General features: G+C 41.4%; 1 protein-coding gene across 1 annotated transcript in view; it reads right to left on the reverse strand.

Moving 5' to 3' along the window:
- KLHL14 (kelch like family member 14) overlaps nucleotides 1–18,705 on the reverse strand; it is a 111,900-nt gene that overhangs the window by 16,793 nt on the left and 76,402 nt on the right. Inside the window, exons 3-4 of the mRNA XM_040264810.1 lie at nucleotides 6,907–6,996; nucleotides 113–191 (exon numbers count right to left, since the gene is read on the reverse strand). Of these exons, the coding sequence (XP_040120744.1) occupies nucleotides 113–191; nucleotides 6,907–6,996 (169 nt within the window). The remainder of the gene's footprint in view (nucleotides 1–112; nucleotides 192–6,906; nucleotides 6,997–18,705) is intronic.

Below are 18,705 nucleotides of genomic sequence, written 5' to 3' on the forward strand. Positions count from 1 at the left end.
CAGTGTCATTCATTGGCTTTGTTTAGCATACCTTATCATGGAAAATCATTCAGTATCCTTCCTTCAGGTAAAGCAGCCACAAATGTTTCAGACACGAGAGATAAACACTTACCGTTCTTGCATGGGCGGAAGTTGTATCCAGCTATTAAATCGGGGGTCATATCGGCTGACAAAATTTGTACTGTGTTTTCCTGTAAAGATATATTTGAGACACTTAAGACTTAGATTCCTTTGTTGTTTTGCACATTGAATAGGGTTTTATAAGATGCCCCTGTTCTCTGGTTTAACAAACAGATGAAAGTAGAGGGACTATCTAACATGGTATGAGCATGAGGAGTCAGAACAAAAATCTATGCGCCACTTTAAATATTTTTCTCCTTTTTTCTTCTTTTCTCGTCTACTTTTTTTGGAGGGGATGAGTTAGAATAAAAAGAGTGAAGTGAAAGTAATAATAAACATAAGTCAACCATAATAATAAAAGCAGATATGTTTATCAAACTAGTTTTATCCCAAAGTTAGGGTAAAATTTCTGTTTCTGTATTTGCATTTTAAAAACATGAAGTTATTATCTAATCATAATCAGTTCCAGAGACTACCTTGAATGATATCTCTTGTTAAAGTCTTTTTGATTTTTTTTTAAAGTGATTCAAGAATTCTAGCAGTGGTAGAGACCATTCTGTCTCCATGGAAATGATAGCACTCACTACAATAAGAGTTTGCATACGAAATCAGTCGTAGCCAATGTCTGTCAAGTAAGTTCTGCTTTTGCATTTGGGGAGCACACAGTTGCTGTAGCAGGTACGTTTGCTGAAATGTGAAACATGAGTCCTCAGAGCCGGTTATTTAAAAACCAGGTTATTTCCTCTGTTGAGCCTAAGAAGCAGAGTAATGTCTCCAATGTGTCAAAATGAACCTTATTGTACATACAAATTGACACCAAAGCAAGAAATACAAGCAAAGAGTGTGTTACATTTTCTTTGTACCACTTGAGATGATAATAATCTAAAATACCTGAGGTCTTAACTCTAAAAGTCTGTTTTTTGTTAATATATGTGGAACTAACCATTGAAATATAGGTACTAAGATTCACTGCAGGAATAAACAGATAGGAGTGTGTGTGTGCGTGTGTGTGTCCATGCACTCACACAGCCATGAATACACCACACAATTATTAATTGCACAAATACACACTGAGCACCCACTATGTGTCTTATCTATTCTAGGTCCTGGGACTATATTGGTAAACAAAACAGACAAAGTTCCAGTCCTTACAAGGAAATAAATACAAACTTGTAAACTTGTAAATTCATCAAGTGAAGATGAATGTTATAAAGAAAAATGAAGCGGGGATTGATCAAGGGAAACTCAGTTTCAGTACCATGGGCACCTGTTCACAGATATACTCTGAAAGTCATGCAAATATCTGCAGAATTAGAGTCTCAGACAGTAGGGAAAGTGAGCATAACCTCTCCCTGGGCTGGCCATGGGTTCAAAACCAGCAAGACTGCTGGGGCTACTGGGAAAGAAGTCAGAAGTATATGAAGGTCTGGACACAGTGTGCCTTGTGGCCTGATGCTGATTTTTGTCTTTTCTTCTAAGAACATTAGGAAGTCACTGGGAGGTTTTGAGCCAATGAGGAACATGGCCTCACTTCTCTCTTACTGTGACCACTCTGGCTGTTATGTAACAGACAGACTGTAGAAGGGCTGTCTGGAAGTGGGGGACCTGTCAGGAGGCCATCACAACAGTCAAGGCAAAAGCTGGCTTGAATGAAGGTGGATGCAAGATATGGCCATGAGTGTGATCTACTGTTTGGGCACAGCCAATAAAGTTTTCTGATAGACTGAGCATTGGTGTAAGAAAAGGTGATACTTAAAGATGACTGCCAGAATTTTAGCCATAGTAACTGGCCAGGGGTCTTCTCTGGTGGCTCAGTGGTAAAGAAGCTGCCTGCCAACGTAGGAGACGTAGTTTGATGACTGATCTGGGACTATCCCCTGGGGAAGGAAATGGCAACCAACTCCAGCATTCTTGCCTGGGAAATCCCATGGACAGAAGAGCCTGGCGGGCCGTAGCCCACGGGTTTGCAAAAGAGTGGGATGTGACTTAGCAACTAAAACAACAACAATAACAACAACAACTGGTTGGAAGGTCATGCAGTTTGCTGAGATAGGGAAGACCAGGCAGGAATAGTTGAGGGTTAGGGAGAGAAGCCATGAATTTTGTTTTGGACTTAATCTGCAGAATCCTACGGGATCTCAAAGTGAAAGTGGCTCATAGGCCACTGGCTAACTGAGACTGAGTTATTGTTTCAAATCATAGAACAGGATGAAAATCTTTAGTGAGAGGGTATGGAAATGGAAGATAAAGAGTCCTGGAAATGAGCTCTGGAGGAGAAGAAAAATCCGCGAAGGAAAGGAACTGTCAGAAGTAGGAAGGAAAGTGTGGTGGGAGTTTGGAAGCCATGTCAGATAGAGGAGTGAGGAATGGAGAACTGACCATGGCATTTGGAAACATGGTAGTCACCAGGGCAAGCCTTGTGCACACAGCGGACAGGAGGGGATGAAAGCCTAAGTGGGGACTCCTCAGGGGAGACTAAGATATAAGAAAGCAGAGGCAAGAGGATAGGCAAAGCTTTTAGGGCTTTCGGCATAAAAAGCTGAAGATTACAGCTGAAATGCAGCATCAAGAGAAATTTTTATTTGGTTGTTGGTTATGGTTTTAAATTCAGAAGTATTCCAAAGTCCTTGAGGAGGCAAAAGGGAATGAGGAGTAGATTTCAGATTGGAGCAGAAATAATAATAGGAGGGACTGCTGCTGCTGTGCTGTGCTAAGTCGTGTCTGACTCTTTGCAACTTCATGGATGCCAGGTTCCTCTGTCCATGGTGTTATCCAAGCAAGAATACTGGAGTGGGTTGCCATTTCTTTCTCCAGGGAATCTTCCCAACCCAGGGATCGAACCAAGGTCTCCCACATTGCAGGCTGGTTCTTTACTGTCTGAGCCACCAGGGAAACCCAATAAGAGGGATATATTTATCTAAAATATATGGGTAGTGGGACCTCTCTGGTGGTCCCATGGTTAAGATTCATCTTCCAATGCAGGGGGTGGTGGGTCGATCCCTGGTTGGGAAGTTGGGACCCCACATGACTCGAGGTCAAAGAACCAAAACATAAAATAGAAGCAATAATGTAACAAATCCAGTAAAGACTTTTAAGATAGTTCACATCCAAAAATCTTAAAAAAAAAAAAAATCTGGGTAGCAATGGATTTGGTAGTAGCAAGATGAAGATTTATTGTTTGATTGCTTCTATTCTCATTGGACTACGAAGCAAGGCTATCAGCTGAGAGTGAGGAGGGAGGTTTTGGAGAAAGAAGTATCTGAGGGAGAGAAGGTGTGAAACAATTAACCCAGAGGGTGGAAGAGCGTATGGACCAGGGAAATTTAGTAGTGTTGGCTAGTAGCCAGCATGGCCATATGATTTTCTGTGTCTCCATTTAGTTGCTCAAGGGGAGAAGAGAGATGGAAAGAGTTGGGCTGAACAAGGACCAGGGCTTTACCAGGCAAGGATAATAGGAGAGATGGACACAAGGGCTGCAGGTTTGTGCACTAATGATTATTAGAATGTGCAATGGACTATAAGCTCAGTGAGGAGGGAAGTATGGGCACGAGGAGCTTCCCTGGTGGCTCAGATGGTAAAGAATCTGCCTGCCATGCCGGAGACCTGGGTTTGGTCCCTAGGTCGGGAAGATCCCCTGGAGAAGGGAATGGCTACCCATTCCAGTATTCTTGCCTGGAGAATTCCATGGACAGAGGAGCCTGGCGGGCTACAGTCCATGGGGTCACAAAGGGTTGGACATGACTGAAGTGACTTAGCAGGCATGGACATGAAGGGATGATGGACAAGGAAAAAGAGAAGGAGGTGGCATTTCCATGATAATACTGGGAGCTGCTACATACAAGGGCAGCAGGAAGTAAAATATGAAGACACCCTTTAAAGCGGTGAGTTTAAAGCATGCAAGAGTGAATAAAGAAACAGAAAAGCTACCTGCCTCCAATAATATGAAGCATAAGGGCAAAGGTGGGGAACAGAACACAGTCCCCATTGGAGAGAGTGGCTGGGCTAACAGTCCTCTCAGAGAACAGTCAGACTTTGATTAGAAAAGAAGCTGAAGGGACATTTAGGGGAGAGTTGAGGGGAGCGTTTAAGGATTACAGGGGCTTCCCTGGTGGTGCAGAGGTTAAAGCGTCTGCCTGCAATGTGGGAGACCTGGGTTCGATCCCTGGGTTGGGAAGATCCCCTGGAAAAGGAAATGGCAACCCACTCCAGTATTCTTGCCTGAAGAATCCCATGGACGGAGGAGCTTGGTGGGCTACAGACCACGGGTCGCAAAGAGTTGGACACGACTGAGCAACTTCACTTTCACTTTAAGGATTACAGGGATATTGTTGATGTGCAATCATGAGTTCCAAGGATTGCATGGGAGGGTTTGGATCGCCTTAAATCAAGGTTTATTTGGGGATTACAGAAAGAGTTGGGGATTACAGAAAGAGCTAAGCGTGCCAGAAGTAAGTATGATTCCAAAGACTTGGATTTCACAAAGGGAGCCTCCAAATCAAGGAAGGATTATGTCTTGAGTTGGTTTGTAATCACGTTTTTGTAGAATTTACAATCATTTTCCTGTAGAAAAAGTCATTCTTGATAGTCATGTTCCAAGATTAATTCCCAAATATATCCAAAGATGAATGTTTTTAAGAAGAATGTAGAATACACCCACCATGAATAAGAATGTTTCTCTGTGATGCTTGATTTAGAATTTCCATTTGGAGGAAGACAATGGGGCGTAGGACCTGAACATGCTGAGCACTGGTGGTAGAAATCAGCAATCGGCTTTGCTTAGTGGTGGTAAATGGTAGTGACTGTCACTCAGAGAAAAGGCTAAGCTAACCACTTGTGTGCTTTTGATAGGAACTGAAGAAAGAGTTTTCAGAGGCAAAGTCAGTGGTATGGAAAAGAGGCTAGGATGAAGGATGAGGAGATAAAAAAGAAGAAAGATGTTCTGAAGCTGGCAAAGGACGTGCAGAGGGGATAATAAATCTCAGAAGGAACGAGTGAGGTAGCATAAGGAAAGTGAGATAAAATGAAGACAGTTATTTCCTCCTTGTGCCTTTCACTGACCCTACTTAGATGCCTGAGGGGGTGGCCCCAGGCAATGGAATTCTGGATTACTCTTCACTTCGTTAGTTTCTTCTCATCTTTTCCATTTTCTTGTAACCCTTCCATTTCTCTCTCTCTTTTTTTCTTATGATGTCCGGTCACCAGACACGACTGTTGTCTATCACTTGAGTGATAGATAAAGCGGGAGCAAGGAGTGGCAGTTTTTAGCCAGTGGTTGAGGGGAAGGAAGAAGAAAGGAAAGGAAATTTCCCATGGGCAGTTTTTCTGGGGGGGTTAATATTGGTAAGTGACAAATGTAAATTGGTTCTCCGTAAGTTGGGGCACGACAGAATATAGGCATTTATATTAGAATATTACAAAGCAGTCTATCACTAACGTCATCAGGAACAAGACTTTCCAGCCTTCTCTTGTCATGCGTTAATTTTCATCTGGCTTTCAAAAAACAATTCTGCACATTCTTCCTTAGATAAACCTGCTGGCTGCACACTCTCCTCTTGCAAATGTTCCACTCTGTTCAAATCACTTCCAGGGAAGAAGAGGTTAAACAGGAGAGTTCACAGTGGATTATATATCTACCAGGGCTTTTTTGTTTGTTTGCTTGTTTTTGGTAACATATGGAATCCGTCATTGCAAAGAAAAGTTAGAGAAGATATAATAAATAACATTTTTGTTCCTGATCCAAATCTGTTTCTCCCCAAAGCCCAGAAACTGTCTTTCTAACACTGAAAGATATGAGGCAGATCTTGAGAAAGACTGTCCCTTTCTCCTCAAAGAAATATTCTTGGAGGGTAGCCTGGACTGTTTTCCTTTAAGATTTTCTAGAATGAACAGATGTAACAATTTTCTATAATTTGCCTTGGTGCAGATGCTTAAAGAGAACATTCACCATAAAATATATGCACTATATGTAATTTCAGCTGGCTGTTCTGGGGTTTTAAAGTAAAAATGTGTACCTGCAAGCTGTTTTATGGTTTCTCAGTCATAATGATCTCTGTTACAGAGAAGGCTACAACAGCAACCCCTCCTTCACCTGCAAGGTTTCCAAAAATATCTTGATACTTTTGCGTGTTCTGCAAGGAGCTGTGTTCTCCCCGTGTTGGGTTTGGGAAGGGTATTCAAATGTTTCATTTCTCTTTTTGACACAATTATGGAGTAATTGCATCAACAGGGAAGATGGTGGATAATATGTGGATGAAACCCTTGCAAAAGATGCTGTAGCCTGAATAGTAATAAAGTACTAGTAATAGTAATAATTACTTAAAGCCCTTTAAGTAATAAAGGCTGCAGAGGAACTTCAGCTAAGGTTACCTTCAGCACGACGGCAAATGATGTTTACTTATTGAAACTGTGCGTTATTATCCTGATAAAATGGGAGAAAACTGGTGGAGAAGGTGGTGAGAATTCTTCATAGCTGCCACTTGCTACCTGCCTCCAGGGAGTCTGGGCTTATGCTGGGGGCATTCCTCAGGGGATGGATAAGGAGAGGGGCTGGGCGTCACGGCGAAGCCAAATCCCCAGACAGTCCATGAGTGAACGCACTGCTGCGTACCGTCCTCTGCCAGCTCAACGGTTGACCCTCCCTCCAATTGTCAGCCCCCATTACCGACTACTTCATTTGTCCCTGCGGCACAGAAATATGTTTTCCTTGGTAATTACAAGATGGATTGCCACCAGCGCCTCTCATCACATACTTGTTGAGCATCTACTACTAAGTGGTTCAATAGTTACCATTAGGGTTCCATTGGTCCTCTCCGCCCAACACAAACAGGAAGTTTTCCACCTCCACGACGCAGTGATGGGCACTGTTGTAGGGCATGACTAGAATTGAGAAGGGAAAAAAAAAGGACATATGAAAATTTTCATCTTAGGACTGCATACCCTGGTTCACAAGTTATGTGCTTTCACCAAAATGCACAAAACATGAGACTAAGTCAGAAGGAAGAAGAGCACACAGACAGCAGAGCGGGCCACCCCCCAGTCCACAGGGCTCAGCAGTGTGTTTCCAGCAACTGCCAACCCCACCCCTTTGGATGAATTTTACATAATATTATTCCGCAGATCAGTCAAGAACAACGTGTCGCACTGCTTTTGATTCTTAAGCTCTGCTCACCTGCCTGATGATGGGGATCGCAGTCTAAAACCATGAATGACACTCCCAAACGGTCAGGGCTGGGGGTTCTGTCTTGGAAGAAATCCCCCAGCATCCACTCGGAGCCATTAAGCTGCTCTGCCCAAACTTGGCTTGCTGGCAATCTTTCCATAAACAGACTCAGGGTGCTTGGCTGTTTTCTATTCCACAGCAATGAGCAAGCTGAATTTCCATACAGTTTTAAGTTTTTAAATTAAGGTCCTGCTGATTTAATGCCTTCTCCAAATGTATACGCTTAATTTCCTGTACAATGTCATTAGCAGCACAATCACACATTTTCTATCTATCTGCTTAAGAGCTCTTCTGGAACAAAGATAAAAACTGTCAGGAACGTCACAAATATCCATTCCCCTCGTCTTGCCCTGCTCTGCCCCGAATGCGGTGCCTGTGAAGAGGGGGAATGTGATTCAGAAAACCCACCAAAGCCAGGTTGCCCTGGATCTGTTCTCATGCACATGTTCGTTGGGGAGACACACACGACCAGAACAGGACACCCCTGTTAGCCCGTATGTGCAATGCTGCGTTCGTCTCTGCTATTATTATATCACAGGGTGAATGTAAACGTACACGGCATTAGCTGTCACACCACGGGCAGTGTGGTTTGGGCCCAGTGACACCAGTAGGAAAAATGATGTCCTTGTTCAGCTCATCATATGGGCACCTTAAATCTAGGTGAGGACAAATGGGGAGGTGATATGCATGTTCAGCCAGGGAACTTATTGCTTGACACGGATCAACAGAGCACTTAAGAAACCAGTGCAGTGGGAAATCAATATGAGTCAGGGCCAGCTTGTACTCTGTACTCTTTTGCCAGTGGTGAGAGAAGATAGGGAGACAGAGAGAGCGAGAGAGACAGAGGGAGAGAGAGAGGGAGACAGAGAGAACGAGCCTATCTTATAACCCAATTTATCTGAGATGATACATATCTCTCATTTCACTTTGTTTTTAATATCTTCTATTTTTCTTAGAATGTACTTATGCTGGCTAAGATATGTATACAAAAATAAGGAGAAACTGGCAGAGCTTTGAATCCTTATAACACAGCTCCAGAAAGAGCAAATCAGATAGCTTAAGCTTCTTATTAAAGGATTTTAGGAGTTTTTCATTATTTTTATTAGGTATTCCCTTTGACTGTGAATATTCACTGTTTCTGAACTAACAGCCACAAGGGAGACGGCATTGGTATGGAAGTTCTGGATTTCTGGGATTGAGTAAAAATTGGGTGTGCCTTGGATTTTCGTGGCCCATGAATTAAGTCAAGTGATTTAGGGAGTCATCTAGGGAATGTCCTTCTGCCCCTCAACCTTCAGTTATCTCTTTGGAAAACACTTTCAACCACATAGCTCCTGCAGGCTCCACTCCTCAGAGTCCATCGGGGCAACGTATATGTTGAGTTTGTGGAGCAAATAAAATTGGGTGACTGGTTGTACATTAAACACCTTTTATCTTTTCTTAAATTAATTCATCGCTGTTTGCATTATGATGCTGCTTCCAAAATACCAAGCACAAAACTATGCTACTCATATGTTACGTATACTGCATGTGTTGTGAACAATCCGGTCCTACTCTGGTTTATCATAATGTCATCTGGTCAGAGTAAACTCAGCACAGATTGTTTCACCTGGATGCATCTATTCATGTGAAACATAAGTGTAAGAACAGAGGCCACTGGGAACTCCCTGGTGGTCCAGTGATTAAGACTCCGCACTCCCAGTGGGGATCTGGGTTTGATCTCTGGTCAGGGAACTAGATCCTGTATGCTCGCATGTTGCAGCTAAGACCCTGAGCAGCCAAGGGGGAAAAAAAAAAAAAAAAGATCTGACTATAACCAACTTACTTCATGACTACCACTCTTCCAATATTTATTTTAAATCTTTGGTCAATTCAATGCCCACATTTTATAAATAATAAAAATTGTATTATCTTCATTTTAACTGGAAGTCCAGCTTTATATTAATAATAAAGCACAGACTCTGAAAATAGAACACTAGTTGTGTTTTGTTCTTGTCATTTACTTGCTCCCATTCAGGCAGAAATTAAGTGAAGGAAATAATATGTGATTTATTCTTAAGCCTCTTTCTCATTTGATTACCCCTATTGTTAAGCTTTGTGCAAACAAATGAAATTATTGCACTAAACTATTGAATCCTTCAAAATAAGAGAAGACAAGGTCTTTGAAATGCTCATATAAAGGTTACTTGAAGATATTCTCATTTATCTACCCATTTTTTTACTCTTGTTTTAAAACCTTGCATGCTGTATTTCTTGGCTCTTTCAGCATCTTCATTCCTGAATTGTTGTGAATCAAGAAACTATACATACACACAGAAAATCCTTTGAGATGATTATCAATGTAAAACTCCAAATCCATTAGAAAAATGTTGCCATGAAATCAATGTTTGAGTTTTGCAGAGGATCTCATTGCTTTGACTTCTGATTAAGCCCGAAGGAAAGCAAAATAAAGAAAGCAGTGAGCAAGACAAAACATCTGTTTAAAATGACACCGGGTATGGCAATTATTGATTATCTTAAATAACAAGAAAGACGTGCCCACTTCCTTCCACATTTCTCTAGGGGTGGACACTGGCCTCGCCCTGCCAAGCAGGTATCATAAGAGAAGTTTGTACTCCCTGTTCATATACAGCCCGGTGTGAGTTTTTAGCGTGTCAGTCAGTGAGTTAGAGGGAAAGGGTAAAGAGAAGCTAATCAGGATGAAATGAGATTAAAGGCTGTCTAATTTTACAGCGACTGTGATCCATCAGCCACTGTGAAAATGACAGTGGAAATGAATGATGGAGACAGACAGGTGGGGCTGTACATTTCACTGATTTATCCTCAAATGCACTGGGCCTTATTTTATTGAGTGAACATGACCGCATTTATCATTACTGTCATCTAAACCCACTTCCCTCCATTTAAAAAGGTCACTTTACTCACAGGGAGTAGGAGAGAGGCACTTTCAAATCAGATTTAAAATCTAATAACACGTGTTTATAAGGCCCTTTGTGAGAAGTCTCAACTTCATTAAACAAACTCGAAATGCTATAAGGAAAGAGAAAAACAGCCAGAAAACTGAAAAAGAAGAAACCTCTGGTCATCTGAGGGGTTCATTCAGCCTCTAAATGTGAAGCAGTTTGTATCATTTTTGCTTTCTCACTCCAGAGCCCTGCTATTCTAGTCTAGTCTGGGCAATTTCATAAACCATTTGCATTTAATATTTTTGATTAAGAAAGTAGGAAGCAGGTGATTCTATAAAATAAACTTGGAGAGGATATTAAGTCAGACTATTTACTCTGCAGAATGACTGATCAGCACACACTGAATAGATGTTAGTCATTGTTACAAGTTGAATCCTTGCCACAATTCACTTACACACCTGTTAATTGTTTTCTCATAATTTTAAGGCCATAAAAATCTCAGTAACACAAACTCTTTTACCCTTTTCTGTACAGTGCAATGAAATATCCTGGGATGTTATTCACAGAATTGGTCTTTGTGGATGTGAAAATGAAGAGTCAGACTCTCAAGAGTATTTTGTGTTACTTTTCACAGCAGGAACCACCATTAACAAACTTTTGCTATGTGCCAGGCATTGTGCGGGTTCTCTATACGTATATGTATATATATTTATATATGTGTGTGTGTTTGTGTTCAGTCATGTCTGACTCTGTAGCCCCATGGACTGTAGCCCACCAGACTCCTCTGTCCACAGGATTTTTCTGGCAAGATTACTGGAGTGGGTTGCCATTTCCTCCTCTGGGGATCTTCCCAACCCAGGGATTGAACTCATATCTCCTGCACTGACAAACAGATTCTTTACCACTGAGCCACCAGGGAAGCCAATATTTATATATAATTACCTATATTATATTGCTGAAAACATAACAAAACTTATGGTATTACTGGCTCTTATTCAGGTAGAAATTACATGAAGGAAATAATACATATTATAATACACAATAAAATATAAGACATGATAAAATATATATTTTATTTGCCTATGGCTTTCATTTAATACAGCTAACTACAAGGGTAGCATTAGTGATTCACTTTATTTCTGTAAGAAATACTGAGGCCTTGAGAGGTTAAGTCACTTGTTGAAGGTCAGACTCAGCTAATGAATGGCAGAGATAGAATCCAAACACAGGGCTATCTGGATCCCAACCCACGCTCTCATCCATTTCACTCTACTGATTTTCAATAGGTATGTTCATCCAACCAGCAAGTAATTACCGAGTACCTGTGTGTTCAATGATGGTGTTCCTGAGAGTTCTGTATAATTTTTTGGTATCGAATCATATTTTAAATATTTATTCTTTTTGTATTTAAAAGGATCCTTAATTAAAGCAAGTTGACACTCCTTTATATTTTTTCCCTATAAATCCACATATTCAAAGAGTGGATTTTCTGAAAGTAAGATACCTGTTTTTGATGGAGCCAGAAAAACACTGACCAAATCAGCCAGGCAAGGATGGGGAGAGTCTATTGGCAGAGGGTTTTTATCTTTTGAACAAAAAGGGCATATTTCAACCTTGCAAGCAGATTCAAAGTACCTTGGGCCCAGAGGCCCTTTTCCTGGCATATAAAATGTACAGGGGTCTTGCTGCCTTTATGAATATCTTAGTCTGCTAGAGATCCACATCTCTGTTTTCTCTCATATTTTATATCTAAGAAACATATGCCTCTTCGAACAGTAGGTATCCTTTGCAACCACAGATTTGCACGAACATCCAAACAAAAGACTGCATAGGGCTATGCCAAGTTTATAGGATGACTAAAGATGTGGTTATTGAATGTTTATCATTTCAAGTAACATTTATGAGTGCTTTGATTTCCTTTTGGCCTCAAATACATAAACTTGAAAAACCGTCAAATATGACATAATTTTTGGAAAAAGTAATTACTGCCCATGTTTTGTAAAAGTAGTCTTGTAAAAAATAATGATCTGCAGGAAGAATAAGTTTTCCTCAAATCTCTCTCAATCTTTCAGTCCCCTACTGCAGAGGCCAGCCCTATTGTTTTCTTGGATTTTTCTTCCAGAAAAGTTATATATATGGGTCATTTTCTTTAATACAGTTGGCATAGCATTCTATGGGCATATTATTCGGTACTTTGCTTTTTTTGCGCTCATGAATACATTCATTTATTCATTCCCCACCAATCAAAGATCTGTTTGGCTGCTACCCTATGCCAGGCAATGCTCTACTTGTTGGGGAGGTCATGACAAACAGTATCAGGGAATATTGTGGTCAGGGAAAGCATGTAACCAACATGGACACAAATAAACAGGCACTTCTATTTCAAAAGATAAGTGCGTTGAATAAAAGTGGGTTTCCCTGGTGGCTCAGATGGTAAATAATCCACTGCAAATGCAGGAAACGAGAGTTATATCCCTGGGTTGGGGAGATCCCTTGGAGGAGGAAATGGCAACTGACTCCAGTGTTCTTGCCTGGGAAATCCCACGGACAGAGGAGCCTGGCAGGCTACAGTCCATGGGGTCGCAAAAGAGTCAGACAGGACCTAGCGACTAAACAACAACGACAACAGTGAAGAAGAATAAAACAGGGTCCTCCTCTTCAGAGGAAGGGAGAGAGTGAGGAATTTTGACAGTGGTCAGGGAGGCTCTTTCTGAGCAGACGACTTTTGAGCAGAGACCTAACTGAATGAGCAAGGCAGCCACATGGGGTGGATGCAGGTATAGATGCAGGAATGACAAATAGCCGGGCCCTGGAGGCACAGGTGTGGAGTACAGCAAGTACAGCAAGAAGACCAAAACAGAGGATCTGAGATAAGGTCTGGGAGGGAGACCGAGGCCAGATCTGTGTGATGGTGCAGCCTTGGTCAGAGAATAACCCTTGGATTGCCTACCATCTCATGCAAGAGCCACACTGTGCTCCATCTGAGGGGTATCCTGGGATGTGTTCCATCCCCTTCTGATTCGCTCACTCAACAAATATTTACTAAACATTTATTATGTGCAGGCACTTCTCTGGTTGCTGATAGTATAGCAACGATTGAAGCCGACAGTGCCCCTGCTCTCCGAAACTTCACTGACAGGAGCAGAAGAATCTGCACAAATACACGACGGAATGCACAGGAACACAGCCAGGTGAGGATGGATAGTGTAAAGAGGAAAGCTAAAGGGACCAAATGTTAGAAAGTGAGTGCCCGGCCGTGGCTCGACCTGGGGTCATCAGGGAAGGCCACTCTGGAGACTGTCATGGAAGGTGAATTTTGAAGGGTGAGAAGGGGTCATTGTGAGAAATCTAAGGGGAAGAGGTCCAGGCAGAGATTCTAGAGCATTAACGAGCTGGATGTGCCTGAGTAACCTTGAGAAAGGCTCCGTGTCTAAATACACTGAGGGTGAGGGCCAGAGAGGTACGGGAGAGGTCAGGGGCAGGTAGAGGCGGGGTAGGTGGATCTTTACAAGCCAGATTAGTGGTGTTGATTTTATTTTTAGCATGATGGAAAGGCACTGGAGAGGTTTTAGCAGCAGCAGGACATTATCTATGTTTTCAAAGCATTGCTCTGGCTCTTATGATGTTGTGAGAGTGAACGAGGGAAAAGAAGATGAGGCAGGATGCTCTTTCTGTGGTCCAGATGAGAGACGATGGAGGCTGGATGAGAAGGGGGTGAGAGGGCTGGAGAGTAGGGGCGTGGTGAAGTTTGCCGCTATTATTACAAGCAGTTCTCTGCTGAGTGTCCATGTGGGTACCCAACACGCATACACAGGGTTTATCTGTAGGATTAATTCTTCCAAGCGAAATTTCTGAGCCAAAGGGTGGGTGTCTTACTTGTTGATGGATGTCATTGTATGGTACCCCTTTTAACATCTGTACCTTTTCCAACATGGTAGGTGAACAATTGCTGTCTAGTTAAAATTTAAATTTCCATTTGTTTAAATATGAAAGAGCATTTTCCATATATTTCAAATCCATTTGTATTTTATACATTTCTCTATTGGTTTTTGATTTCTTGATATCATAAGTTGCCTCTAAGTATGTGATTTCTGTTCCTAAAGTGTTCTATGAAATTATCTAAATTGGCAAAATAAATGATATTTTGGAAGTATGGCATTGCTAGAATATATATTTGTGCAATATTTACCCCTTGAAGCAAATTCACATAGCAGTTACATGCTGTTGATGAAAAATATAACCTGAAAGAAAGATGCCTCATTTTAATGACATTGAATGAGTATTTCTTGCCATTGAATTGTAGAAAATTTTTTTTACATTTTCTTCATTTTTCTAGTAAGTATAATCAAGAAACATAAATCTTTTAAAATTTACTAGTTTAATCCTACCATCCTGTCTTTCTGCAAAGATCTAGCAACTTAGCCAGTGCTTCTCTGGAGACAGAATCAGACACACAGTCAAACTCCTGCATTAAATGGAGCACATGCCTGATAAATATTATTGAATAAATAACACATAAAAGACTGTTACTTTTTTCTATTGTATTTGGATTGTATTATCCCCGGGTTATTGTTTAGTCTCTAAGTTGTGTCCGAGTCTTTGCTACCCCACGGACTGCAGCCCACTAAGCTCCTCTGTCCATGGGATTTCCCAGGCAAGAATACTGGAGTGGGTTGCCATTTCCTTCTCCAGGGGATCTTCCTGATCCAGGGATCGAACCCACGTCTCCTGCATTGGCAGGTGGATTCTTTACCACTGAGCCCTGCACACTACCAATAAATGGACATGTTTTGTGTATTGGGGGATGATTTAATTATGGATGGTCTGTCTGGAAAATTAAATCCCGTAAGAAATTCACATGATCTGAATCCTGTGATGAGTTGGTGGAGGTTCTGAATTAACCCAAAGATGGCCAACACTTTCTCCCTCACTCCCAATCTGTTCTGCACACACAGATTCGGGTTCCCATAGTCTCACTGGAGACAAACTTGTTGATGTAAGTTCAAGATATATAAATCTGAAAATAAGGGGCCCCATGTTAGACCTTGGAGACTATGCAAGAACCAAGAGAGTCTGTTTCTCTTTCAAAATTCAAAAATGTATCCAAGGGAGAGTTTTCCTGAGTGTTACTTTGTGACCCTCTCCTCTGTGCCACTGCTGTAAATGCATGACTTTATCCTACACTTGCCGAGTCATGAAACAGTGTATTAGAGACATGGATGGACCTAGAGTCTGTTATACAGAGTGAAGTCAGAAAGAGAAAAAAAAAATCATATATCAACACATATAAGTGGAATCTAAAAAATGAAACAGATGAACTTATTTGCAAAACAGAAATAGAAACAGACGTGGAGAATGAAGACACAAAGGGGGGACAGGGCAGGTGAGGGATTGGGAACTGGGAGACTGGGGCTGACATATACACACCACTGATACTATACATAAAATAGATCACTAATGAGAGCCTACTCTATAGTACAGGAAGCTCTACTCAGTGCTCTGTGGTGACCGATGGGGAGGAAATCCAAAAAAGAGGGAACATCTGGATCAGTTCAGTTCGGTTCAGTCGCTCAGTCGTGTCCTACTCTTTGCAAGCCCATGAATCGCAGCACGCCAGGCCTCCCTGTCCATGACCATCTCCCGGAGTTCACTCAGACTCACGTCCATCGAGTCGGTGATGCCATCCAGCCATCTCATCCTCTGTCGTCCCCTTCTCCTCCTGCCCCCAATCCCTCCCAGCATCAGAGTCTTTTCCAATATCTGTATACATATAGCCAATTCACTTCACTGTACAGTAGAAAGTAACACAACACTGTAAAGCAACTATACTCCAATAAAAATTAATATAAAAGAATAAAATAATTTTAAAAAATGTCTTTTGCGTGTCACTCAGATCTGTGAGCTCCTTGAGGCTGGACTGTGTCATCTCTATAGCTTTATGGCCACCCTAATGTTCAGTACATGCGATAATACAGCCTCAAGCATTGCTAGAGCTTTTATGCCTATTGCAGAAATTAGAAATGTTAGTGAATCAATACATGTTAGTAGCACAAAAGCGTGAATATTATGAGAGAATGTGGCAATTACTTCTTTGGCAGGTGTAAAAAATGTATGAATGCCGGAAGATATGAAGGAGGGAGGAAGTGAAAAAATTAAAAGGAAGAAAAGGAGAAAGATACATGCCTTAGATCAGGATTTTACGTTGTCTAGGAGATGTCGCCCTACCCCCAATACACATGTTAAATGAAGGAATTTTGTAAGTTCTTCAAAGACTGTGACATATTTCTCTAGGAACTATCATAAGCCTAACTGTGCCAAGGTCAAAGGTTTTTCAATAAATCTTTGTTGATTTACAGTTTTAGTTCTGAGTGCTAAAATGGAGGGAAGTGCTAATAACCAGCAAGACGGAGGAGTCTGAAAAAATCAGGCTTCTCTTAGCTATTCAACCAAAATTTACTTTTCAAATTATGACTCTATCATTACAATATTAACTACTGTATTTTGAATAGTTCTTGACATGTTAGAACTTAGAATAGTTTTATTTTCACTTTTGGAAAGTAAAACATCTTTGGGAATGAACTCTGTGTGCATATGTGTGCAGTCACTCACTTGTGTTGGACTCTTTGCAAGCCCATGGACTGTATCCTGACAGGCTCCTCTCTCTGCGGGATTTCCCAGGCAAGAACACTGGAGTGGGTTGCCATTTCCTCCTCCAGGGGATCCTCCTGACCCGGGGACTGAACCCGAGTCTCCTATGTCTTCTGCACTGGCAGGCCTACTCTTTACCACTGAGCCACCTGTGAAGACCTGGGAATGAGCACTGCAATATCTTCAAAATATTAGTTTTTTTCCCCTGCATTTCTAAAGCGTGTTTTCAGAGGCATGCTAATGAAACATGCTGGTGCTTTGATGTCTCCCTTTTCCTAAGTGCCAATAAGTGTCTTCCTGATTTTGTCTTTCTGGAGGACTGAGAAATTGCACTTTTCATTGGTCTACACCCAAAAAGACTCATTAAAAATATAGTCAACTCTATAAATGAATTAAAGCCATAGAGCAGCTTATATTATTTAAGCTTGTGCAAATACTTGATGAAGGTCAAAGGAGCCAGGGCTATTTATACTATAGATGATATAGCAACAGGACAGCAAAAATGATTGTGCAACAGCTTAAATTCTCTTAGGTGATGGCTCTATTGTTGTCCCAAGTTATTGATGGCAAGAGGAAGGAAATGGATATGGTACATATAATGAGAATTTGTAAGGAAGTATTTTCTGATGTGGATCACACACACTCATTATTGGAAAGTGAACTCTGGTAGTTCACTATAAAACTTAGGAGATAGCAGCTCATTCATTCACTTATTTCATTCAAAAATATGTATTGAGGAATTAGTTATTGTGCTACACTCTGGGATGCCATTCCTGTATTTCAGAGCTCACAGTGCAGAGAAAAACAGAATGTGTAAATAGAGAAGTAAGACACACGTGTTCTAAGAGAAGAGCAATGGAAGAAGTGGGATGGAAATAACTATAACCTCAGGGAGAAAGTGAGACTTCAGATAAATCATAAAACTAGGACTGTTGGGGTAAATTATTTCCTTCCCTTTCTGTGCAAAGCAACACTTTGTAGGTCAGTGTCTGGCAGACAGTTGTTAGATAAATGACAGCTTTGTGTTAAAAAAATAAAAGAACTATCTCGACCACTGATGCAAGAGTTTCTAAAAGTGGTTCCTAAGCTGGGTCCTGGTGGTGGTATGATTTTGTGCACATACATACATTTTGCCTATGTATACACAATGACACAGAAGACTATTAGTGAGTAGGGAATTTTTTCAAACAGAGTGCTTATGGAACCACTGGGCATTTTCCTTCCACAGAAGAACAAAATTCTCCCATCCTGTTCCCCAAAGACAAAGCAAAGGCTGGTGGAAGTACTTTGGGCCAGTTGTTCCCGTGTCTCCTAGGGATTTCTGGGGACAGGAGAAGTCTGAAGATACAAAGCGGGCAGAAGCCGTCAGTGCTCGGAGTGTTGAGGAAGAGAGTGGGGGCAGGAGTAGCCTGTATTTCTGGATTTGGTGGAAAAAATAGCACCCAGTACCTCCCTGTGGGCTGAGCTGTGGGCCTGCTTGGCTAGAACTGCCATTAAAGGTTTCCCAACCAAGAAGATTAATTGCTAGTGCTAGGTGACGCTAACAGAAGCCATGTGGTAGATGGTGGGATGCCCTCAACAGGTTCACAACTGGGACTTCCCTGCGGGTCCAGTGGTTAAGACTCTGCACCTCCAACATAATGGGGTGAGTTCCATCCCTGGTTAGGGAAATAAGATCCTGCGTGCTGCATGGCATTACAGTCAGAAAGTAATAATGATTGTAATAGAAGAAAAATAAAAGTTTTTTAAATTAAAAAAAATGTCAAAATAAGAAAGAGGTGTACAACAGCATCTATAAAGATAGCTCATGAG

The sequence above is a fragment of the Oryx dammah genome, unplaced genomic scaffold (genome assembly GCF_014754425.2).
Source record: "Oryx dammah isolate SB20612 unplaced genomic scaffold, SCBI_Odam_1.1 HiC_scaffold_22, whole genome shotgun sequence".
Taxonomy (NCBI): domain Eukaryota; kingdom Metazoa; phylum Chordata; class Mammalia; order Artiodactyla; family Bovidae; genus Oryx; species Oryx dammah.